Source organism: Mesoplodon densirostris, chromosome 20, assembly GCF_025265405.1.
Source record: "Mesoplodon densirostris isolate mMesDen1 chromosome 20, mMesDen1 primary haplotype, whole genome shotgun sequence".
NCBI lineage: Eukaryota > Metazoa > Chordata > Mammalia > Artiodactyla > Ziphiidae > Mesoplodon > Mesoplodon densirostris.
Window position 1 is genome coordinate 14,273,923 of NC_082680.1, and position 25,491 is coordinate 14,299,413.

The 25,491-nt window shown below is 37.4% G+C and overlaps 1 protein-coding gene across 4 annotated transcripts in view; it reads right to left on the bottom strand.

The window, feature by feature from the left end:
- The window catches only part of FAT1 (FAT atypical cadherin 1), a 125,094-nt gene that overhangs the window by 57,085 nt on the left and 42,518 nt on the right, over positions 1–25,491 (bottom strand). For all 4 annotated transcript variants that reach the window (XR_009530784.1, XM_060085896.1, XM_060085894.1 and 1 more), the window contains exon 3: positions 10,031–10,345. Coding sequence is in view for 3 of the 4 variants with exons in the window: in XM_060085896.1 (XP_059941879.1) it covers positions 10,031–10,345 (315 nt within the window). In the remaining variant the exon portion in view is untranslated. The remainder of the gene's footprint in view (positions 1–10,030; positions 10,346–25,491) is intronic.

Genomic DNA, 25,491 nt, shown 5'->3' on the forward strand with positions numbered 1-25,491 from the left:
TATTACTGTCTTCATTTGAAACGTCTTATGACTTTATAGAGGGTATCATTCTATATACAAGACAAATCAAAAGGCAGAGGATTAAAAAAATGTCTGCCCAAAGATAATTTGGGGTAGGAAAGTGCCAAATGCTCCAGATAATCCAAGTTAATTATATGCTTTTCCTCAAAAGGAAGGAGAAACAGGCTGTCTCAGCTCTGGGAAGACCTCCTGAACATCTCTGGCTGAGAACCACAAATGAACTAATCTTATTTTTATATAATACATAAAATATGCCATAAATTGTACCTCAGTTGTATTTTTAAATATATTATCTCTCATATGCTTTCTTCTTCCATAATAGAATGAAGAAAAAATATTTTTTAGTAATCTGATGAACAGTAAGTATAAATACTAGTTTAATGCTTATAAAATACAAAGTCACAATTAGTCACAAGTTGTTTCAACTAATGACCAAGATAGAAAAGACCCTTTTATTCTGAACAAACCTAAACAATTTCTCTCTGTTCTTTTAAGAGTTTATTCAACAAGCAACATGGGCCTCAGGGTACAATAACAATAATTAAAAAAATAGTTTTCAAGAAATAATTTACTCAATAAAATATTCTCTTTATTCAGAATAATTTACCTGTGTCCACCCTACATTGGCCAAAACAATCCTTTCTATTTTAGCCATGATGACCTCTCATTCCTCTTACATACAAGCTTAAAACAAAAAACAAACCAAAAAAAGCAAAATGCTTACTATCAAAAATTAACATAAGCTATATAAAATAAATATAGAAGCTATAAGAGGTCAGAAGTTAAAAATGTTTTAGAAATTTATGGGATATGTATTCTAAACTTCAGACTCTTGAATAATTTTTTTTTAATTTCCATGATGCACTATTGAAATACGGCCTGCTTTGAGTTGGTGAAGCTATCACAGAACTACAGAGACTCATCAAATGTATGGAAAATAAAGGAGGCAATATATTAGTAATTATTAGTAATAACTGTTAATTATTCTAATTTTTAAAATAAAGTATTAAAGCAAGCAAAAGACAGTGAGACAGGAAAGCAGGAGACATTAACTGTAGAATTCCATGTAGCACATGACAAATACTTTTTTTTTTTTTTTTTTTTTCTTTTTTTTTTTGCGGTGTGCGGGCCTCTCACTGCTGTGGCCTCTCCCGTTGCGGAGCACAGGCTCCGGATGCGCAGGCCCAGCGGCCATGGCTCACGGGCCCAGCCGCTCCGCGGCATATGGGATCCTCCCAGACCGGGGCACGAACCCGTATCCCCTGCATCGGCAGGCGGACTCCCAACCACTGCGCCACCAGGGAGGCCCGACAAATACTTTTTCATGGGACATTCTATTCTACAGATCTGTACCCAACCAGCTTTAATAAAGTGAAAATGTTCTCAGAACAAGCCTGTTTACTGTAATTTACAAAGAGCACAGCTGAAGTCCTGAGGTCTGGACAGTGGGTAGATAGAGGATACCACAGGAGGAGGAGGGACAGAAACTAGACCAAGGACATTGTTTTCCTGTTCAAACTTCTAAGACTCCTCTTCCAACAGGTGAAACGGAAATCATATGAATTTCCCTAATTTTAAAAATCAGTCAACTGGAGAATACATATTAAGCAGTAATCACATACTCCGTATCATGCTTGGTTCTATCCTGACCCTCCAGGACCTGAGCCAGGACTGAATGTCCACAGAACAGGCAAGACGAGCGCCGCAGTGAAAAGGCAGAGCAGACCTGGAAAGACAGGCAGGGAGGTGGGCCCTGCTACCCACTGGCTCGCATCTAAAAATACAGATTGCCTTGTAGGTCAAGAGCGAACTTCCAGTTTTTCCTATGGTTATCACTCAACAGCCATCCCTTTGGAGCTTTAGACCATGAGGTCAGCAATCCTCTGCAGTCCTGCGCTGTCTTTATTTAGGTGGTGTTCCAAGACTGCATTTAACTACAAGCCTGTCTGGAGTTCTCTGGGCAGCTGCCGCCATTTGAACAGCTATTGTTCGTCACTGCAGTCCTGGTGCCGGCAGGATTAGGCTTGGAGCCAAAAATGGAATTCAATTCATACACTGTCAAGGCTGGACGGGTGCTCAGAACTCATTTAGTTCAAACTTTCAGAGTCCCATGGAAAACCCTAAAAGAATGAATCAAATGACCAGTCTAAAGTCACACAAGCAGTGGCTGAGTAAGAATCTGCACCCTGAAATCTTCAGACTTCTCTTCTGGTTTTAATTCTATCTTAACTAGCTGTTTCTCATTGAAAATGGATGGCGTTGAAACATAAGATTAACATAAGATCAAAAGCCAAATGCAATTTACCAGGAGTTGCCTTCAACATTCCTATAAATGTCAGATATAGCAGAGATAGGGAGGGGAAGAAACCCAACCCATTTTATAAAGTTAACATCATGTTGACAAAAAAGGCTAATCTCACTTAGGCACTTAAATGCAAAATCTTAAAATACTGGTACTTAAAATAATTTTAGCAAATGATATGCAGCAACATTAAAAAAAACAGAATACCCCTTGAAAGAATTTAACCTAAGGATTCAAGGTTAACAGATTTTCGGAGAAAAAGCATATCATCTATTTTAACGTGTGCAGAAAAAGCAGTGCATAAAACTTGACTTCTTTTAGACTTTAAGGATAACATACTTCACGGTAAAATAAAAAATAAGCAGGAGGAACAGGTAGAAAGATCTATAGAGTCTTCCTTAATATTTGCATATATTTGGGAAAAGACTACAAATGAGTAAACTTTTTTTTTTTTTAATGAATTCCGGCCATTGTAAAGTGACTGGCCCTTCATTTCCTTCCTGTGCAGCTATCAAATGTTACCGGAAACCCTTGGAAGTTGTTTGCAGCTATAGCTATTTCCTATTGCACTTTGTTCAGCCTCCGTTCCAGCCACAATAAAATGCCATTTACTTTAATTGAGAAAAAAGTAGTTGTAATGTGATAGTGGACTAGAAGATGGATGGTTACCCAGTATACCTATTAGCTATTACAGCATTTTATGACTTTCCCATGCTCTAGGGATTACTACATATATATGTATATGTATGTATGTATATATTTTATATATATATACATATATATCACTCTATCTGCAATTAAAGAACATTTCTTATGCTGAACATAAAATATTCCTACATTACTCTATCCTACATGTAAACAAATGAATGAAAAACAGGCCACTGTATACGGTTATCCTTTACAAAGCATACAAAGCTGTAACTTACTTCATTTGAGCATGAACATCTCAAGCCAGAATCAGGGATGAAAAAAAATGGAGAAAATGGTAACGATTTGATAAATATGCATATAACCAACTGTGAGAGCTGGAATTTCAAGCTCTGAAATATTTTTAACAGGATATAACAGCACAAAGAAGTGTGAAAATCTCAAAACTTGGAACTATTTTATCTTCTAATGAGAAATAGTTATTTCTCAAAGTAGAAGAGATCTGAATAATAGTCTATCATCAACTTGCTAAATCTTTTCTGATATTTCAACCTTGGTAACTAATGTTCTACTACTATTCTTTAAAGAATAATTTTAATAACCTGGAGAAGCAAAACACAGCTCTCATCTTTTTTAAGTATTCACTGCTTAGAGCAATGGGAAATAAATTTAATTTTTACTTCAGGAATATTAAAGTCTACCCCCTCATAAATAAATCAACAATTCAACCAGCCCAACTAGTAAATATATCACTATATCAGGAGTGAGAAAACTACTGCCAACCTGATTTTGTATGGCTTACAAGCTAAGAACGGCTTTTATATTCTTAAATGACCAGAAAAAAAACAAAAGAATATATTGTGACACAAGAAAAGTATATGAAATTCAAATTACAATGTCCATAAATAAAGTTTTATTGGCACACAGCCATACTCATTCATTTCCATGTTGTCTAGGGCTGCTTTCGCTCTACAGTGACAGAGCTGAGTGGCTGTGACAAAGGCTGTATGGCCTGCAAAGGCTAAAATATTTCATACCTGGCCCTACACAGAAAACGTTTAACGATCCTTGCAGTACACGGTTAATAAGACTAAGTTTAAACACTTAGTGTTACTTAGAAGCTTCGTGCTTTTTGGTCTGAAAATATCACTAGAAATAAGATTAGCCTAAAAAGCAACCATCATATAATTCAGAAATTCCTTAACACAAAAAACAGAGAAGGTAAGAAAAACCGGATCCCAGACCACATTTACATCACAAACCCAAAAGCAAATCAAGTGAATGTGGGATCCTGCACCCAGAAGTAGCAGTTATGAAACCCGCATCCTTCTGGCTCTGACCTCAGGTGGCCTTCACCTCTCTCTGAAGTCATATAATTACCTGAAAAATGGGGAAGACAGCAGACTCTTGGCATTTGTAATCTCTACTCGTCTCACAGGGTTTCTTGTAAAGATTAAGTATGTGAGGTTGCTTTAACACATAAAGTGCAATGTGCATAATAAGCTACACGTGTCACTGCCCTTCTGGCTCCGAGAGAAAGTTTTATTCTGACCTGATCTAAAAGTGAGGTCAAGAGTGGAAGAGTGGTAAAAGAAAGACCAGAAAAGAGCGCAGAAGAGTAGCAAAAGAGGGAAAGCCAAGGTTTGCTGGTTCCTCTTTGGTTGTCTCCTTCAAGCTCAACTCTCAAAGGTGACAGGCATGAGACAGCCTTTGGAAATCAGCCCAAAGAGAGAGAACCAGTGTGGCTTACAAGATTCCAACAGTGCAACATGCTCCAGATCCGATAATAAGAAGAGATTTAGAGTAAAGATCAGCCTCCAAAATATATGAAATTTTAACTCTACAGAATTGATAAAGGAAAAGCTAAGAAAACAGTAAGCTGAAACAGCCTCAATAAAGTTTTTAAACCTTTTAAAATTTCAAGTAGATGGAAACAGATTCAATAGTTGTCAAAAGAGCCTAAACCCTTTGAAGATGCTCACACAGACACATGGAAATCCCATCCACAAACAAACTCATATATTCAAAAAGGATGCCTCTACTTAATACACATTTCTGATGAATTTATTTTTATCCATAAAAATTTCTCAGTGTATTTGTTCCCACACAGGAAGATCTACCTCAATGAATGAGAAGATTAAAAAAAATTTACTAGACAGTATAAAATCAGTGGATCGGTGAAATGGGTGGTGAAAAGTACATGGGTATGTACCTATATTCTTACAATAATGTGGTAATTTTTCTAAGGCACAGCCTCCAATACTAATAATACTGTTAAGGGAAAAACCCAAGATGTTTATCACTGTATACAGTATGCTACTACCCATGTAAAAAGACAAGAAAAAAATAATGTATTCTTGTTTGTATATGAGTAAAAGAAATGACAAATAGTAGTTTCCTCAAAGTGTTTTAAAATGTAGGTTTTATTATTATTCAAGAATGGTGAGGCCACCAGATCAGGAGACCACTGTCACTGAAAAGATAGTTTCTTATTCACAACACCCGAGAGAAGAGGGCGTGCCACGCACACCGCACAGGGCCACACAAGCCTGCACTGGGGTCGGTCAGGAGGCGGAAGGAGCAAGGAGAAAGCATGCACCAGAGCCTTTCCTGTGGTTTCCACAGAAAGGACAAGCTGACGCAGCACAAGCAGGTTTAAAATTGGCTGGTATGAATTATTTCAATGGGCTCTGGTACTCACTGGTACGTGCATGAATCTCAAAGTAAATATGCTGAGTGTAAGAATCTTTACCAAAAAAAAAAAAAAAAAAGTATACACTCTGTGAGTCTAATTGTAGAAAATTTTAGGGAGCGCAAACTATTACACAGTGACCGAAAGCAGAAGAGTGGCTGCCTGGGGGTGGGAGCAGAGAGCAGTAGCGGGGAGGGGATGCAGAGAGGCATGGCGAAACTTTGGGAGCAACGAGTAGATGGTTTTAGTGTTGGATAGCTACGTGAAAACTCATTAAATTGCAGGCTTTAACTATGTGCAATTAATTATATGTCAATTACACTTCAATAAAACTTTTAAAATAAAGAGCAATACTTGCTTCGTGTCCAAAACTTGGAAAATACCAACACAGAGATAAGGGAATAAAACTGTGGTCTTTTCTAAAGCACGTACAAGCCCCAAGTGAACACTTGAAAATTATATGCCAGTTTTAAGTTACATATCAGGCCTCAAAAGTTCAAATTGATAACAATGACTAAAAAGACACTTTGCTGAGGTTGCTCCACTTTGCTGAGGTTACTCGTGGAGAATGAAGCCTGTGAGTGCACACTGGTCCCCATTGTTTGGGGCCCTCCTCCTTCTCTGTCCTTGACACTCTGCAAAGGAAGCTGCGATGTATGTGTCTGCAGGAGCTGGGCAGTCAGGGCTCAGACAGCCCAACACTCTAGGCTCTTGTCTCTCTCCCACCTCGAGCAACCGCACAATTTTTGTTAAAAGAAGCAAATTTATACTTCAAATTGATACTGAATATAATCAAACAAAAGATGTTATAAGAATTTCTGGGTCAACAAAAGTGTGTGTGTCAGGAAAGGAAAATGAATCAAGTCTCTTTTGCTTGTACCCTCTGTAAAAGGAAACACCCTGCCACCCACCACCCCTTAGAAACAACACAGGAGGAACCATCTGAGATGCAGACAGAAAGGCAGTTCCAGGCACAAAAACTTTGACTACAACACAAAATACATTTTAAAATGTTCATCCAAACTTGTCATTGAGAATCCCCCATTCAGATTATCAAACCCAGTCCTAGCAAGGTTTTCTGTTCTGTTTTTTAAATTATGCATCATACTATGACAAAAGGAGAGAAAGGTCGGGAGGGATGTTTCCTCCTCTCCAAAAGGACTTAGTGAGGTCATCTGATTTAAGTTTATACAAAACATTCCACAGGATTGTATGCAGACTCTCCAAAATAGGTCATTATTTATAAAAAATAGCATAAATATTATCCTTTAACCCTTCTTCTGGTATTTATGCTTTTCCACCAAGCATAGCCATTCTCTCACACACTCATCTAACTCGATCTCTTGGCCTCACAACTCCTTCAAACTGTCCCAACCTGAAGAACATCCCCTACCTCTTGTCCATCCATCCACTTTACTACTTTCAGAATCAGCACACTAACTTTTCCAAGGGGCCTTATCCTCCTAACTACACCACCACATGAGTCATCATCAGTTCCGCAGTTCCTCTAGAGGCACTGATTAGCACCTGGGCACACATCTCACACCCACCTGTCTCTCTTTGCTATTTCACTTATGTAGACTACATACTCTCAAAGCATCTCTTAACATGCTGGATACACAGCAGAAGCTCAATAAACGCTTGATGTGTAAACAAACAATTTGAGTAGCAATGAATTCAGGCTTTCTCCAGTCTGCTGGATGCTGTGATAATCACCAGGGTCCTAAATTTCTCTTTACCACTCAGGGGCAAGCAGACGCATTTTACCTTGTCAAATTTGTTCATCCAAAGGAGAGGCACAGATTTATCCATCTACTAAGACCTTGGTTACCTCACGTAGAGTTAACAGAGCAAAGGTAACTAACACCTGCAAGCGGGAGAGGCCGTGGCATCTTCCCTGGAAGTGACGCTGAGCACTCTGCACGCATGCATGCACTCGCCTTAACAGGCCTGCAAAAATGTTCAGCGCTAATCACAAAATGTGAGGACCTGGAAGCCAGTTTTCTCCAAGATCCCAGAGGTAAAGCCTCACTACTGTCCACATCTCTTGATTTCCAGCCCAGTGATTTTCTCGCTCTGCCATTAATAATCAAGTCACATGGTTTAGGGCCCGCAGGTGGTCTGATGGGTCAGCACATCACAGGAACTTTCTTCCACCAGCTTTCATAGTCTGGCCCCCAATAATACTGAGGCTGTATTTTCTATATTCTTTTATAATGCCCATGCTAAAATATGATTAGTTCTCAGTCTTTAGAGACTTTAGGTGACTTGTGGAATGATCAAATTTCTCTATTAAACACACACTTTATTACAATACTTCACAACAAATATTCCTGAGTGCTAACTATGGTTATTTTCCACTACTATCTGCCTTCAACTCATAAAAAAATAAAACCTCTCTGTAGTCTCATGGCTTTTCCCCTGCTATCCTATCAGCAGGATGCATATGCTACCCACCCAGGAGTCTGGGAGCTAGCTATGGACTCCTGAAAGGGATTTCTACTCCCTGAAGATAAGGAAGAGCTTAGAAGTCTCGGCAGACATCTCTTTTTAAGAGTTGTCAGAATAGGGTTTCCCTGGTGGCGCAGTGGTTGGGGGTCCGCCTGCCGATGCAGGGGACACGGACTCGTGCCCCAGTCTGGGAACATCCCACATGCCGCGGAGCGGCTGGGCCCGTGAGCCATGGCCGCTGAGCCTGCACATCCGGAGCCTGTGCTCCGCAACGGGAGAGGCCACAACAGTGAGAGGCCCGCGTACCGCAAAAAAAAAAAAAAAAAAAAGAGTTGTCAGAATAAAGAGACGTAAAGGGAGTAGCAATGCCACATTAATCCCATTTCTACAAGACATAACACAACAGCAGTGTCATCATTTCAGAGGCCTGAGATGACCAAGGTTTCAAGGCTCCCCACAGTAGCTCTAACTTATATAATTATCTCAAAGCAAAAGTAAATCCTAATACAGTCAAAATAAATCTTGTTGACTTGTAGCAATCAAGAAAGACAGTCTATATGATAGGTTGGAATATGGTGATAAGAGGTTTAAAAACTAACGTTTTAATGTACTTTTTAAGACACAAAATATTACATACGCACATGTTCCCTTATCAGGTTATCTTTCTACAGGCATTTTGGTACACAGATATTGAACTCAAGCTTCCTTCCACCTCAAGAACTGCTTCCTTTTAAGTTCAACAAAGGAAATTATGAAATAAGAATTGTACCCCCCCCCAAAAAAACAAACAAACTGGCAAGGAAGCTGAGAATGCCTCCTTAACTTTGGTTTTTGTATATTATTTCTTTGACATATCAAAAAGACAACCCAGTAACTGAACAGGCCAGCTCCCTCAGAACAAGACATAATGAGCAAAGACATGATAGAGGCATGTAAGTAATAAATCTACCACTTTAGAATCCATAACTAGATCCTATGAAAAAGTACTGAATCACCGAAAATCTGGGTTCAAAGGCCAGTGATCTATTTCATGAGAAGTTTTATGTTCCTACAAATAAATTGTCCTCTCAGTGTCATGCAGTGGTTCTTGTTTTAACTCTGATCAAGAAATCAGAGTGCAACCCTCCACTTGTAAAGTTTTCATGTATAAATGATAGCTAACTTTTCACTACACAAATGATAGCTATGTTGAACCTGTGTGTGTGTGTGTGTGTGTGTGTGTGTGTGTGAAATAGTAAAAAAGAGAACCAAGACTTCAGAAAAAAGCTGATGCACTATCAAATGTAAAAGAATAAATACTTGAAGTTTATAAGGATTTTGGAAGAGGATTTTGGAGTCAAGGAGCTACCTACTTAGAAAAAGGGTGTCAGACATTCAGAGGAGAAAACAGTTAGAAGGAAAACTTGAGGTATGAGTTTAAGAAAGTAACTGCTCCCAAACTGAAAATTATTTAATCCTGATCCTCTACTGCCTAAAGAGACATAGCACTGCCCTAAGGAAAAATTAAAACAACATTAAAAAAAAAAAAAAAACTACCGTGAATTGTGAAATAAACTCTTGATATTTTTCATAAAAAGTAGAGTTTGGAAAATTTAGCAGCAGTAGAATTTGCGGTTAAGTTTAAAATGTATCACTAATTTAGGAACTATTAATGAAACTACAATATTTGCTTTTTAACCTGCAAGTAAAACTCTACTAATGAGCAAAATAGTTTTATAAAAGCAAATTCAAAGGAAAAAAAAATTGGGGATAAAATTTTCATTAGGGAATAAAGGCTTGTCTTCAGTAACTCAAAAGGGAAACGATCTATCAAAAACTAAATAAAAGTGGCAAATTAAAAAATTTAATTCTTAAATTTCCCCATATCAAGAGCATATAAGCATGAATATTTCAAACATAATAATATTAACACATACCTGTCTTAGGATTTATTGAAAAAAATCCTTGTGGATTTCCGCTTGTAATTTTGTATGCCAGCTTGTCATCAGAGCTAGAATCTGGATCAAATGCCTCAATCTGGATCACAGACACATCTTTGGGAGAGTTTTCCATTATTTCCGGATAATAAACAGGCTCTGAAGTCTGCGGTGCATTGTCATTCACATCCTCCACCTCTATATAGACCTCCACAAAGGAGGAAAGGGGCACGACGCCCTGATCAGATGCGTAGACCGTCAGCCAGTAATGAGAGGTGGACTCGCGGTCCAGTCGACCTGAAGTCTCTATAACACCTAGAGGAGGAAGAAGAGAAGCATGAAGTAGCCTGTCAACCATCACCGCCAACTGTCAATCTGAGAAAGCATCAGCCTAAATGACAACTCTTATGCCTTAAGCCTTACGGAAGGCTTCTGTGTTGTTTACAGCGGTGCGATCTTAAGCAAATTGTCTAACCTCTCTGTGCCTCGGTTTCCTTTCCTATAAAATGGAGTAATACGAGTAGTGTGTTCCTAGGTTGGTAAAATGAACTAACACATATAATGATTAGAATATAGCACTTGGCACATAATATTGGTTATAAAAATATTTGTCATTATTAGTATCAGGTGCCAGGCACTGTGTGGGGGCACTTTACAACTATTATCTTATATAAGTCTCAAAACAACCCAAAGACATGAAAGGGCAAATATGCTCTCTTGTGTCCTGAAATCCGTCAGTTTCTTTTAATCACCTTAAGCAAATGGCAAGACAACCAGGATGCTAAAAATATAAATTCTCCTACCACATTATAAGCTCCACAGGACAGAGACCACATCCTTCTAAATGCCAGTTCACCCAGCACATTACCCAAAGCCCAATAATTATTTATTAAATGAACAAAAATGAATGGATATATTAACTGGAGTTGATACAGAAAAGTCCTCAAATGGGATCCAAACTAGGACACATTTCTCATTAAGTCAACTAGTAAGAGATGGAATTATAAAATTACAAAGAAAGTTAGAATGTCTGTAATGTTTTGGCCCAGCCACTGAAATCACGTGAAGTCTTACTTAATCTCAAGATTAACCTAGTCTCAGGATGATTAACAGTGGAAATATCCATTTCTCTTGGGCAAATCCCACCTTTTTATTCAATGGTGTAAACTTGTCCTTTGGCTTTCTCAAAATACATCACTGGATTTTTTTCTTGTGCAATAATCCTCCTGAATTAACGCTATTTTTAGGGTTCAACATGATCCAGGTTGAACTTTGGAAATCCTACAACTTTAGAATCACTGAAGTTTCCCATTTAACGCAAAATACTATGGGAAAAATAACAAATATCAATTTAATCTGTGCTCAAAAATGAAACAGTATTTATCTCAACTAAATATATACATCTGTATTTCTTATTTCTTGATCATTATGTAAATTTAAATATTTGCTTATTTGAGGTTAATATCAAAAACAAGCCTCATTTATTTTGAATGTTAGATAATTATATCTAACACTCCCCAAAAGGTTTACAACTTACAAACAGCAAACCTAAATATTAAAATGTGAAATAGATTATCATAAAATGAATGTATATTGCTATTCAGAAGCATTATAACTACTGCTTCACTATTTCTTAGCAAACCCTCAAAATGGATCTCCTCCTAGAAATATGGAACAAAGCCTCAGAATTCTTAAATAAAAAAGGAGCTAGCTGGTCTCTCTATGCAGCAGACAACTCAAACACGTTTTCCTTTTTCTCTGGTCCGAACATAAGTCTATGCATACTCAATCTGTTCACCAAATTAGTAAAATTATATTTGTTTTTAGCCTGAAAGAAGAGTGCCCTTAGTAACCAAGTGAAAATAATCTTTTCCAGTTTTTCTTTGTCTCACTCCCATCAACCGATACAAAGGACACCAGGGAATAGTTCTGAGAGGATTACATATTAATAAATGAATGTACATATGCTTCTCTTGTTTCTGTCACGTCATTAAAATATAACATAATTCATTTGGTAGGTGAAGTAGTATTAGAAAATTTAAAGACAGGTACATGGTACTTGTATTCACCTCTTCTGAGCTCTAATCCTCCGACAGTGCATGCTGCTATCCACTTTTAAAAACTGTGTGCCTCTCAATGTCATTTGTAGGCATTTAATAACAACAATAATTAGGAAAAATTCTGTCAGTCTTTATGATACGTCAGGCACTATAACTGTCTTACACGCATTATTTTATTCATTCCTTATATCCAACCTGCCCATATATGTGGTGTTATTATCCCCATTTCATGAATGAAAAACTCAGATTAAGAGTGATGAGGAACTTTCCCAGGGTCATAGTAAATGGCAGAGCTGGAGCTCAAACACTAGGAATCTCTGATTCAGTGCCACCAAAATTCCATCTGTCTTACTGTTAGTATGACGAAAGTTCAGTCAACAAAATTTAACATGAAAACTCTGAAAAGACAAGTCAAACCTCATACTTTGTCCATTTTTTTGCATGTCAGTATTCAGAAGGAGTTTATTACATGAACATTCACATACAATAGCTTCTTTTAGTGTCAGGATGGAAGGAAAGAAAGAGGTAGAAAATGCAAATACATAATGAGAATGAAATCACAGACAGAAACAGTTATTTATTTTCCATCAAGTTCCACTTGGCGTCTGGTCTGTGTCCTGACTGTAGTGTACAATTATGGGATGGATGCTTCTGCTGGGAAGAGCCCCTCTCCCCCAATCAACCTAGCAACTGAGGGGGCAGTCACACCTTTCTGTGCATGACCTCTGAGCCACAGTCAGGAGGGAAAGTTTCCAAGTCCCAGGTAATCTCCAGATATTACTAACAGTTCAAAGTGAGACTCCAAAGTAGCTCTACTCAAATATGGAAGAAAGTAGAATTGTATTAATTAGTAATTAAATATGCATAAGTGATGTTCATATTTCATGAATTCTTAAACTGTATATTTATATATATTTCATATAGTGATTGCTAAGATGTTCATGTTTTGATGTACTTTAATTATTACATTCTTATAAAAAGAAAGAACAAAATTACTACAGCTTATAGATAACTAAGAAATAAAGTGAATTTTTAACTGCCAAAGGGAAAGGAGGACATACTGAATAACTTCTTCTAACCAAAATGCTCAAATAGTAATACAAGTAAATTTACTGTATTTATATATAATCATTTAATAATACAAGGACTTACTGTATGTCAAGGACTTCACTAGGTGCTTTACATGCATTAAATCATTTAAAGGACACAGGAATCACACGATTTTCATCGTGGCTTCACAAATGAGGAGACAGAAGCTTAGATAAAGTAAGCAAACGGCCCGAGCCTCAGAGTGATGAAGAAGCACAGCCATGGTCAGTCAACAGTTAAGTGGTGGAATCGAGATTTGAATCAGACAGTCTGACTCCAGAACTCAGGCGCTTCACCATCAGGCTACACTGTCATCATTAGCCACTGAATCATCGTCACACACTCCACAGCAGCAAAGATGCTGGAGACCAAGGAGCGGGGTGGGGGGCTGCCATGATGAGAGGCTACAAGCAGTTTTCCACTACTGAGATAAGGGTCTTCCCCACACTTAAAGGACAATAAAGAAGAGAAGATTCCAGGGCTCTACTTCACAGTGGTTCAGGGGCTAGTGCCTAAGCACTACTTTAACTGCGGATTCTAATTCTAAGCACTATTCTAAAAGCATAAAGTAGGTGGGAAAAGACCATACTTATGCAAAGGGATTTTGTGTTCTGCCTTTTAATCTGTCTGTTCAGTCACAAGATACATCCCTGCGAGACCCCCAGGCAGAAACTTTTTTTTTTTTTTTTTTTTTTTTTTTTTTTGCGGTACGCGGGCCTCTCACTGTTGTGGCCTCTCCTGTTGCGGAGCACAGGCTCCGGACGCGCAGGCTCAGCGGCCATGGCTCACGGGCCCAGCCACTCCGTGGCATGTGGGATCTTCCCGGGCCGGGGCACGAACCCGTGTCCCCAGCATCAGCAGGCGGACTCTCAACCACAGCCACGAGGGAAGCCCTCTGCTCCTATTTTTTATTTCCTCTTTCACTTTCTGGGAGAGCAACAACAGCATGCAAGCAACTAATCCTTAAGCCCAGGCTGTGAGGGAGAAACAAGTGAGAGCCCAGGGCTGCCACAGCTCCCTCCAGCCAGACGAAAAGAGTCTCAATCAATGCTGTACGAGAAAAAGCCAGTGAGACGGCTAAAGCAGAAATGACACCTTTCTTGTCAAGAGGTTATAGCGCACAAGCAGCAGACAAGGTAAGGATGCTGCTATGTGATTCTACACTGTACGTTTTGAACACAGAAGACAAGTTTAGACAAACCTGTTATATATGCACCACCCAGCAATGGTATAAGAGATCACTTCTTGGCTTTAATGAAACATGACGGAAGCAAAAAATGCCTAGCTTTCCAATCTCAGGAATACAATGAAGACATTTTCAGGAAAAGTTGTTAATAGAGCTGAAAAATTTGAAAGAAGCTAGAAATCTGGAGCTATTAAATAAAAATATTTATCATTCCAAACATACTCTCTAGGATTTCAAAACTACCACCAGATGTCACTATGGAAACTGATTTTAAATGTGCATACAGTGGAAAAACTGGACTGAAAGAAAAAAATAATGCAATGTAATTGTTAAAAGAGCTTGACCAATGTGGCTGAAAATACAGCTCACAGCAAAATTTCTTTCTAGAAGGATTCATTACTGTCCATATATTTAATTAAACAGGTACTGATGGTGTCTTCCTATACACCCTGATTATTCAAAGGTTGTAGGATACAGTATTAGTTGCTCAAGTAGACGGTCCAAAAGTAAATAAAGGTTTCCAAGAATAACTAATTTCTACTACCTATCCCTGCTCGCTAATGGCGTGTTAACTTGAACACTGGCCTTGGACAGGAACAGCCAGCAGTCCCTCCAACTGCCACTGGTGGGGCAAGATGCTTTCAACAGAGTAACCTTTACGGCAGAAATAGTTATATGTAGCCACTATACTGCCAAAAATAATTTAACTGACTCAAATTTCCATGGTCACAGAACACCTTTCTTCCTGGAATTTTCCTGTTTTCTTTGTTTAACAGGTCTTGGCCCCCTATCAAGTCCTGGTACCAAAGCTTTCAACAAAACCTTGCTCTTTCAGATTCTTCAGCTACTCCAACTCAAAATACTTACAATCAGCAACAATCTGGCAACATAAATTTGCAAACCCTACCCTCCCTTCTGATATACCATGTCACATACACTTTTTACTTTTCTGGAACCAAGCTTAAGGCAGCAACTGTATGAAAAGCTTCTTAGTCAATCATAAGAAAAACTTAAATTTAAAATATAATTTTTGATATTTTCTCTGAAGGCAACAGGGACTGACTGTTCTTTTCTCCATTTCCATAGTCTCATTATAAACAGAAGAACCCTTTTGAAACTAAGTGTTTTCCCAAATATAAAAACAACACTCGCTTAAAAAGAAAAGAGAGATCTTCTATACAACAGAGATACAATATCTATGTTTCTGCAATTAATCTGTAAATAGTTACTCAATTTTTTTCTGCTAATTATGGAAAAATCAGAAGTCCCATAATTGTCATATTAAATAGTAATCTGCTACAAGACATTCTTCCTTAAAATTAAGTTTAAAAAGTAAACTATAAGCTCCCTCCTAAAAACTAAACCCTTTAAGGGCATGGATTTGTTGTCTGTTTGGTTCAGGGCCTGGTAAATGGGTGCTTATTAAGCATGTGTTAAAAAACAAAGTAAGTACGAGAAACAGTCCCAGCCAAGAGGAGCCTAAGGAAACATGAAAACTAAAGGTTACGTGGGATCCTGGGTGGGATCCTAGACCAGAAAAAGCACATTAGGTAAAAACCAAAGAAACTGAGTAAACTATGGGCTTTAGTTAACAAGAACATATCAATATTGGTTCATTAATTATAACAAATAGACAATAAGAGGGGAAACTGGGTGTGGGACAGGGGACTATATGGGAACTCTGTAGTATGTGCTCAGTTTTTCTGTAAATCTACCTAATTGTTTTCAAAGGATGACCATCAGAGTTCATAATATATGATTTGTTTCCTTCTTTTTATTCTTTCTTTTCTTTTTTTTTTTGCGGTACGCGGGCCTCTCACTGCTGTGGCCTCTCCCATTGCGGAGCATAGGCTCCGGACGCACAGGCTCAGCGGACATGGCTCACGGGCCCAGCATGTGGGATCTTCCCGGACCGGGGCACGAACCCGAGTCCCCTGCATCGGCAGGCGGACTCTCAACCACTACGCCACCAGGGAAGCCCGATTTGCTTCCTTTTTTAAGTGATAAAACTTTTTTGTGTTTCTTTTTATCTCATTTTCATTAAATACAAGATTTAGACTGATAATGCTGTTAATATAATACCTTGAGAGATCCTAGTGTGCCCATAAAAAAAACTTTGTATGTTGGGCTAAAGATTTAAACAGCAATCCAACTATATATGTTTACAGATATATATGTAAATGTGAGAAAGATTTTTTATTACTTTGTTTTGCTTTGATAACATTAATGTGCAAAGTGATAAAATGAGTTTCTTGATATAAAACGTTAGATTTCTGAAAGTTAAACACTCTTTAAAATGACTGCACCAATTTGACATGCAATAGTATCTAATAAATCAAAACCCTTGAGTTCTTTTAGAAACATAAGTACAGTAGATCATAATGTAAATATATAATATATATATTCAATGTTCCTGCCTGCTTCTGCATTAGTTGGCAAAACTGTATAGTTACTGCTGACTAAAATACAGGAACAAATGAGATAAGAGTCTGTTAACTTGAAGGCACTTCAGATACTAAAATGGCTATACAGTTCACTTAGGGAATGACACAAAAAATGCTTTCAGTAGTCAAATAAAAATTTTACACTTCCTTTCACTTCAAGTATACAAGATATTATCATTTATTTTACTGGTATTGGTAATCATAAAACATAAGGAAAATATACAGAGAGTCATGTTTAATGGTTTATTTTGCAGAGAAAAATTCTCTGCAAAAAAATATTCTAATACTTTTAAAAAGAGAATGATACATACATAATTAAATTTTTAAATGCTTGAGACCACACAAATAAGGTTAAAAATCCCATGTTTTTGATAATTTTTAAAAAGGTCAAAATAAAATAAGTCAACTAAGAAGCATCCCCCATGGGCCAAGCAAACCACCAGGCGGCACACTAGCATACTGCACAGTTCAACACGTACCTGCCTGCCCTCTCACGACTAAACAGAGTAAGTCATGTTGTAAAACTATCCCTCCAGGTTAAAGACATGGCACTGATGTTACCATCATCCATTCTTTCAAAAGCAACAACTTGCCATGAGTGTTATTTTGTGAGAAGCCATTTGTGATTGGGAACACGGCAAACTCAAGTGAAATGGTAATGATGATGGTGACAATATTATAAAACAACAGATACATATATAGAGCTCATGATACACCAGCTGCTATTTTAAATATGTCTCAAATCTTTTAATCTTTACAGAAACCCTAAGAAATGGGTGATATGATTCATCCCTATTTCAGATGAGGAAACAATGGCAACAACCTGCCCAAAGTCACACAGCTAGTTCATTACTGGTGGAACTGGGATTCAATCCCAAAGAGACTGGCTCCAGACAGTCATGCTGTAACACTTCTGAGTCTCCTGGCTGTGTCCTCTGATTGGAGAGAAGCATGAGAGCAACTGAACACAGCCTGCAGTTTCCAGAGAAAGTCCTGGCTTCAAAAGAATGTAAAAATGGAGTGACCAGATGGGAAAAATTGGTTTTGTTGTTTTCCCAACATTTGAGGATCTGGGTAAAGGATCTGATGATGCAAAAACCTTGCTGTTCTGTGCCATTAAAACATTAAGCACATTCCACAGCATCAGGATAAAAGGGGGACTTGGTTAATTTATAATGGTACATATGACACAGCTTTAAAAAATGATATGTTTATTAATTACAAGGAACAATGTCAACAATATACAAATTGAGCAAAAATATAAATCTTTATAAAAACTGTACAGAGTACAGCTTTGGTTTTCTTTAGTTCTGTTTCAAATTAAGAAGCACACAAACACACAATTACATGCCTGGGGGGGGGGAGAAAGGTCTAGAATAAACAAAGGGATGGAGGAACAATAAAGAAAATCAACCAACCTAGTGAACTAAAATATTTTTAAACTGTAGATTTCTATAACCATGAATTTTGTCACATTTAAAATGCATACAGTAAAAAGCCAAATGAAATTTAAGTACCAATAGTCTTTTAAAAGTTTTGCTAGTATAACCTTCTTGCATCATTTTCCCTTTATATCTTAGATACACTTTCATCTGTCTCATTTAATCTGAGTCAATGGATAACAATGGATAGTCTGACAGCTTCAACAATTTAATATTCAAAATTATTTATATATGAAACTACTTATAGTGCCAGACCAAAGTACACCTTTATGAAATAAATTACAATGAGAGCTTAAAAAAAAAGAATAAAGAAACTACCTACCAAGTTTTAGGTCTAGGAAATTCTATAATTATATTGTATAGAGTTAGGTCATAAGTTAATAATTAAAGGGAAAGCTTCTTATGTAGTAACTGTCAATCTGTTTTTTCAATATTTAGATTGTCTATTTAAATCACTTTAATTAAAATGTGTATCTATCAACTCTTTCAATTAAAATTGTTGCAATGACTTTAAAATCAACTGAGGAAGCTTTTTGACTTGCAAACTTACTAAAACATATTAATTAAGTTCATAATCAGATTTTAAGCATCATGTTTCAAATCCAGGGATTTCTTTAGCTTTGCAAAGAGTCATTCCCACGTCAAGCTCTGCTAAACCATGTTTTTATGCTTTGTGGAGAACGATTCCAAGTTCAGATTTCTAGGTCAGAATCATTAATACTGTTAATGAGGGCTTTCATGGATAAGCTCTCTTAAAAAGGATCATCCTTGGGTATCAAAAGTATCATCTGAACACATATTAACTGGATAAAACTATGTACACCAGACAGCCTGTGGAGGCATTAAAATCCAAAGGATACATTTCACATACCAATGGCAATGCTTCTAGCAGTTTGTTTCATATTTTAAAAGCTATTCAAATTCAATGTAGATTACTTTTCCCACCTTATATTTACTGGATGCAACTCAGCATATGCTTTATATATGCCATTTTTTTGAATCCTCACAATTATTTTGTAAGCTCTATGGTCTCTCCTCAATTTCCATATGCGGATGTAGAGGTTTAGAGTTGAGAAGTCACTGGTCTAAGGTCATTTATTCATCATCATCATAGGAACAGATTAATCAATGAATTAACTAATAAATTCCCTTACCACGTAGCCATCTAAGCACTTACATTTACTAACCTGTGTAAGCCTCAAAAGTTACGTAAGTTGCCTTAAGTTACCCAACTAGTTGCAGAGAAGCAAGAATCCAAACCTGGCTGACTAGTCCACAGGCAAAACTCATAACCACCAGGGTGTTCTCTTCTGCTTTTCCTGTTTTTATGGGGTGGCAGAGTTGTGATTCAACAGACACATCTAACTCAAGCCCTGGCTCTTTCCTTATAAGCCTGGGTAGGCGATCTTCATAAATCTATCACTATTGATGGGGGAAAAAAAAATCAACACATCAACAAAAGTTTACCAGCACTTGCCCATGGTGGGAGGGATGACATAAACTCAAGTATAAACCCAACTAAATGTGGGCCAAACAGATCTCTATATAAAGTTCAAGAATCCCATGATGGGGGAAAAAAAAATCAACACATCAACAAAAGTTTACCAGCACTTGCCCATGGTGGGAGGGATGACATAAACTCAAGTATAAACCCAACTAAATGTGGGCCAAACAGATCTCTATATAAAGTTCAAGAATCCCATGTGACTAAGTTTAGGATAAAAAAAAGGAAAAAAGGATATAAAAAAGAAGCCACACTGTTCTATATTCAGGAAGCTAGTATATTTATCCTATTATCTTGCTATGTAAAAATGCAGACTAAGTTTATATTAAATGAAGCATAACAGTTATAAGGCATTATAGAATACTAAATATCACTGTGAGAATATCATAACCGAGTTGTGAATGTGCTTCCCGTTACTAACTTTAAAATATTGAGTGGTAGATCCAGAGTTCTAAGTCTTAAAAATCAGTTGTAAAAGTTTTGTGTCAGATAAAAACTGATGTTTTAAGGAAAACCCCCCTTTGGAAAAGAAATCTTGGTAACTTTAATCTAGTCTCCAATACTTAAATAAAGATAATAAATACAGATTTTAAAAAACTGTACCCGGGGCCTCCCTGGTGGCGCAAGTGGTTGAGAGTCCGCCTGCCGATGCAGGGGATACGGGTTCGTGCCCCGGTCTGGGAGGATCCCATATGCCGCGGAGTGGCTGGGCCCGTGAGCCATGGCCGCTGAGCCTGCGCGTCCGGAGCCTGCGCGTCCGGAGCCTGTGCTCCGCAACGGGGGAGGCCACAACAGTGAGAGGCCCGCATACCGCAAAAAAAAAAAAAAAAAAAAAAACTGTACCCTACAGTATCTGCTTCATCAAAAAGGATTTAATGTTGTTTACAGTGGCCTGGATCTTGCTAGAAATTAATCTGAAACCTGGTATTATTGATTTATACATTCTTTCATTCACTCAACAAACACATGGTTCCCACTATTTGCCAGGCCTGGTATGAAGTGCTAAAGAAACCAAGAAAAGTAAAACAACATATTACAGGAAAGACAGTTAAATAAAATAGTAATTTATTCCCTCGAACTGCTTTTTGAGAAGGGCAACATAGTATTTTAATGACTAGTTACGTGAATACTTATTTTCCATTATTTTATCTCTTGCACAAAAGTCAAAGAAATCCTTTTATAGGTTATGAGTCCCTGACTGAATTTTAGGATGCAACATGTAATTATGCGATTTTTAAAAATATTATAACATTAATTCTATTTTGTGAGAAAAGGTAGAGGGAAGATGTGTATATACACTAAAAATGGTGGATTATAGGGATAAGTGAATTTTTTCTTCTTTGTGTTCACATTTTCTAATTTTTCTACAAGAAGTACATATGTGTTGCATAAAAATATTTCTTTAAAACCACATGTATAAAGGATTAATCCAAAGTATATCAACAGAACTTGAGAAATTTCAGAAATGTAAAAACAACCTTTAAAAGTTGAGTGCCTTCTAGGTTTCCATAAGCCGAGTAACAACTGCCTGAAACACTTGTATTGCGAAGTGTGTTCCAGCACAGAGAAGACAAGGCACTATTCAAGGATTCAAATGTCAGTTGAAACAAACTATGCCTCAAGCCAAACTCCTTAAAGCACTCCCTTGCTAAAGAAGGAATGGAATGAGATTCCTCTGCTACAGTCAAGTATTACACTGGTCACTGTATAAACACAGCTCTTTCCGAAAGAGACAGTTGTCTCCAGAGTCCTAGAAGGCACCAGGCTGGGAAAAGAGCAAGTTTTCCTTTTTCTAAGGTCTGTTCAAGCTTCTGTAAAACAGATTCTAAACATAGAAAAGTGCAACTATTTATTTTTCTTAAAACCTAAGACCCACATGCAATTCAGCTATGCAGAAGGTTTGTTTTACATGAACTGAACACCAGTTGAAGCAAATAAAAATCCCTGTATAAATTCCCCCCTTTCCTTCTACTCCCAAGCAGCATTTTTCTTTACTTTTGATCAAATGAATGAAGCAACCTGTTTCTCCATTAAATTCTATTTTAACCACAAAGCAGTTTTTAACTTTAAAAAATTCATATTAGTTTACAAATTGGTATAATTTAGAGGCAATATTCAGCTACTTTTGTTTTGTTTTTGTTTTCTTTTTTTGCGGTACGCGGGCGTCTCACTGTTGTGGCCCCTCCCGCCGCGGAGCACAGGCTCCGGACGCGCAGGCCCAGCGGCCATGGCTCACGGGCCCAGCCGCCCCGGCATGTGGGATCTTCCCGGACCGGGGCACAAACCCGTGTCCCCTGCATGGACAGGCGGACTCTCAACCACTGCGCCACCAGGGAAGCCCTCAGCTACTTTTAATATCCAATATTCTGCCAAAGCCCAGTCTCTAAAAGAACTCAGTAACTCAGGTGAAGCTAACCTAGTTATGACCTGACTCACTGACACTCATAACTTAGGATAAACTTTGCGTAAACCATGCTTTATGCTAACAAATACTTCAAATTAAATCAAACACCTATAAATAGTGATCTAAATGCATTGCAAGACTTAATTAAACCTTACTAAAATCTTTATTAGGACAAAACATCAACTTGTAAATACATATAATCCCCTAGCTTCACCTGTTTTCTAAATTCAGATTTTTTTTTTTAATGAAGAAAGGTATGAGGGACAGACTTGAATGTACCAGAAGATTCCTAATTTGATATATTTTTAAAAATCACAAAGACAGGGCACACCTGTCTTTACCAGTGGTTTCTAAAACTGGAGGGGAACAACCAAGACTCAACAAATCTAGAATATGCAGTATACGCTCACAAAGGGAACAACTGTGACCAAGATCTCTCAGCGGTAACTGTGAGGCATAGAGGAATTATATAATCTGCACTATGCTAAGCAAACAGGAAGCAAACGTCATGAAGTACTCCGAACACAGAGTGAACGTTAATTCATCATCTTAGAGATGGTGGAGACATAATTCTTACTTGAGACAATAAGAGGCTATATAAGAGTAGATTGGTGGGTCTCAAATAGCTGTCATGTGTCTACATTTAAAAAACTAAAGCAGAGAACTAAATTTGAGAAAAATTAACTGTACAGAATAAATAACCACAGTAGTTCTTATATTAGCCTTATTCTTAATTCCCTCTGAGGTCAAAGTTGTTCTTTAAAAAAGTAATAAACACTTCATTAAAAAGTGAAATATTTTCTTCTCTAATTCTCCTGACCATTAATAAGATGAAGTGATAACAGAAGACATAGACTATGAAAATAAATACAGAGGGCCTCCCTGGTGGCGCAAGTGGTTGAGAGTCCGCCTGCCGATGCAGGGGATACGGGTTCGTGCCCCGGTCTGGGAGGATCCCATATGCCGCGGAGCGGCTGGGCCCGTGAGCCATGGCCGCTGAGCCTGCGCGTCCGGAGCCTGCGCGTCCGGAGCCTGTGCTCCGCAACGGGGGAGGCCACAACAGTGAGAGGCCCGCATACCGCAAAAAAAAAATAAATAAATAAATAAATAAATAAATAAATAAATACAGAGACATCATGAAGCCAGATATTAGAAAAGTGTATATAATCAAAATTAATCATTAGAAGAAATATATTCAAAAGTGTGTAACAGTTAATTACAGCATACCAGTTGTAATTAACTAGTAAAACAGTTACTGAAATGTCTGAGATGATATAAAAATATAAATAAATAAAAATAAAACCTTCTTAATTAAAGGTATAACTGACCGAAAGTACAAAACACTAAAAATGTATCTTCCTTAATAGTTAAGTAAATGGCAATTTAATAAAACGGAAGTACTTCACATTTCGTTTTGGAAATTATCTGTACTTTCCAAAATACTTTTTTTTCATAAAGCTAAATACAAAGGAAAAAAAAAAGCATGAGACTTAAACATTACTGGCATTTCTAAAGAAGCTCAAATATTTCTAGCTCATGACAGGCTATTAGATAGATAAGGTCAAAGGAAAGAGGCCAGATGTTCTCTTATCAACTCTTACTGTTGTTTTAAAAATGATTTTTAAGAAACGATTCAATCCTAAACTCCTGGATAGATCTGCCTCTTCATCCAACCATTTATGAAAGAGATGGTGAAGCAATCATATTTTTTCTAGTTATTTTACTTTTTGGTTGGTTTGCTGTAACAGGCTATTTGTTAAAATCCGAAAAAAAAAGTCATCTAAATGATCACTTTATAATCTGGTAACTTCTCAACCGTAACTTAAAGATCCAGTAAGCTAATCCATTTACTGCTAAATCTACCCATTAATGGAAATAATACATACATATTTCCCAAATGATCTCAGTACCAAATCAGGAAAACAAAACAATTATGTTTGTAAATTTAGTCTCAAGTTAACCAAATATTGAACGAATTTTAAAGGTGTTCACTTTACTAGCATATTTTGAAATAATGCTGGCATAACCATGGCTTTAATTATTGTCTTTAAAAGATAAATTTAACCCAACAGACTAAACTAATCTGTTCAAAAGAAATTTGCAAGGGGTCAGAAGTAATAAGAGGAAAAGACTGAGATACCTTTAGCAGAACTGATATTTTCTAATAGGGAAAAACTAACTAATTGAAAAATTCAAAGAAGAGAATACATAAAATCTGAAATACATGAAATCTGAAAATGACTGGATTTGTATTTGTGATTACTGATACCACCATAAAACACTTAACATGCTTCTATAATGCACTGTCATTTCTGCAATGTTTCTCTCCTTATCCACCACTTCCCCCACCCCGCCCCTCAACCCCCAGCCCTCTGGAAGAAAACATAATGGAGATCCACTCTCCCAAATACCTTTACCAAGACACAGGGAGGCAGCTGACCTCCTCCGTAAACAGCATTTTATGAGGTTCCAAACTCAACAGAAGTAAAGCATGAGACTTAGTTATTTTAAATGATGAAACCAAAGAAATAGATAAAATTAAGAATTAAAAGAGTGATAAAAATCATCTAGTCCAGCCTCTAACTTTACAGATGAGGAAACCAAGGTCTAGACAGTAAAGACTTGTCATTAGGCCGCAGAGCTGGAGTCAAAGCCATAAAAGGAACCCCACCCATCCCCTGAAACCCCAACCTACCTTCAAGTGCAGTACCTGGAAGGAAAGTGAAGAGGCTGCCTTAAACCAAATTCCAGTAGGAGTGAAATATGGTTTCTGATTTGTGGGAGAGATGACTGATACCAGGAACAGCAAGAGTCGGTGATACAACCTCAGAGTTAACCACTTGCCATAAATTGTAAGAAAGCTTAAAAAGTATTCCTGGCCCTACCTTACCTTGCTCTTCATGACTTTGACTTGGCCTTTGGGAATCACACATCCCAATCACTGATGAAGAATATTACTCATTTCAGAATTACAGAGGGAAACAGGATTTCCAGACAATGTAGGTTCTATTCTCCGAATCTGTCACTTTTAAGTACTAGTCTTCAAGCAATAGAATCCATCATTCTTACAGTGTTTTTGTTAACTGTCCCAACTCTGCATTTTAATAAATGTGTAACTTCTGGTGATTTATTATTGTCAATGCCTCAGTCTCCTTATGTACAAAATGGGGAGGACAGATGTGTCGTAAGGATTAAGTGATTAGTATTAAAAATAAAGGTAATTACTACTACTAAGTCTGTTTTGATGCTTGAGAAGCTAAAGCAAAGCCAAGATCTAGAAAGATTCTTAAAGAGGTATGACACCTTAATCCTTAACCTTGTACTTTACAAGG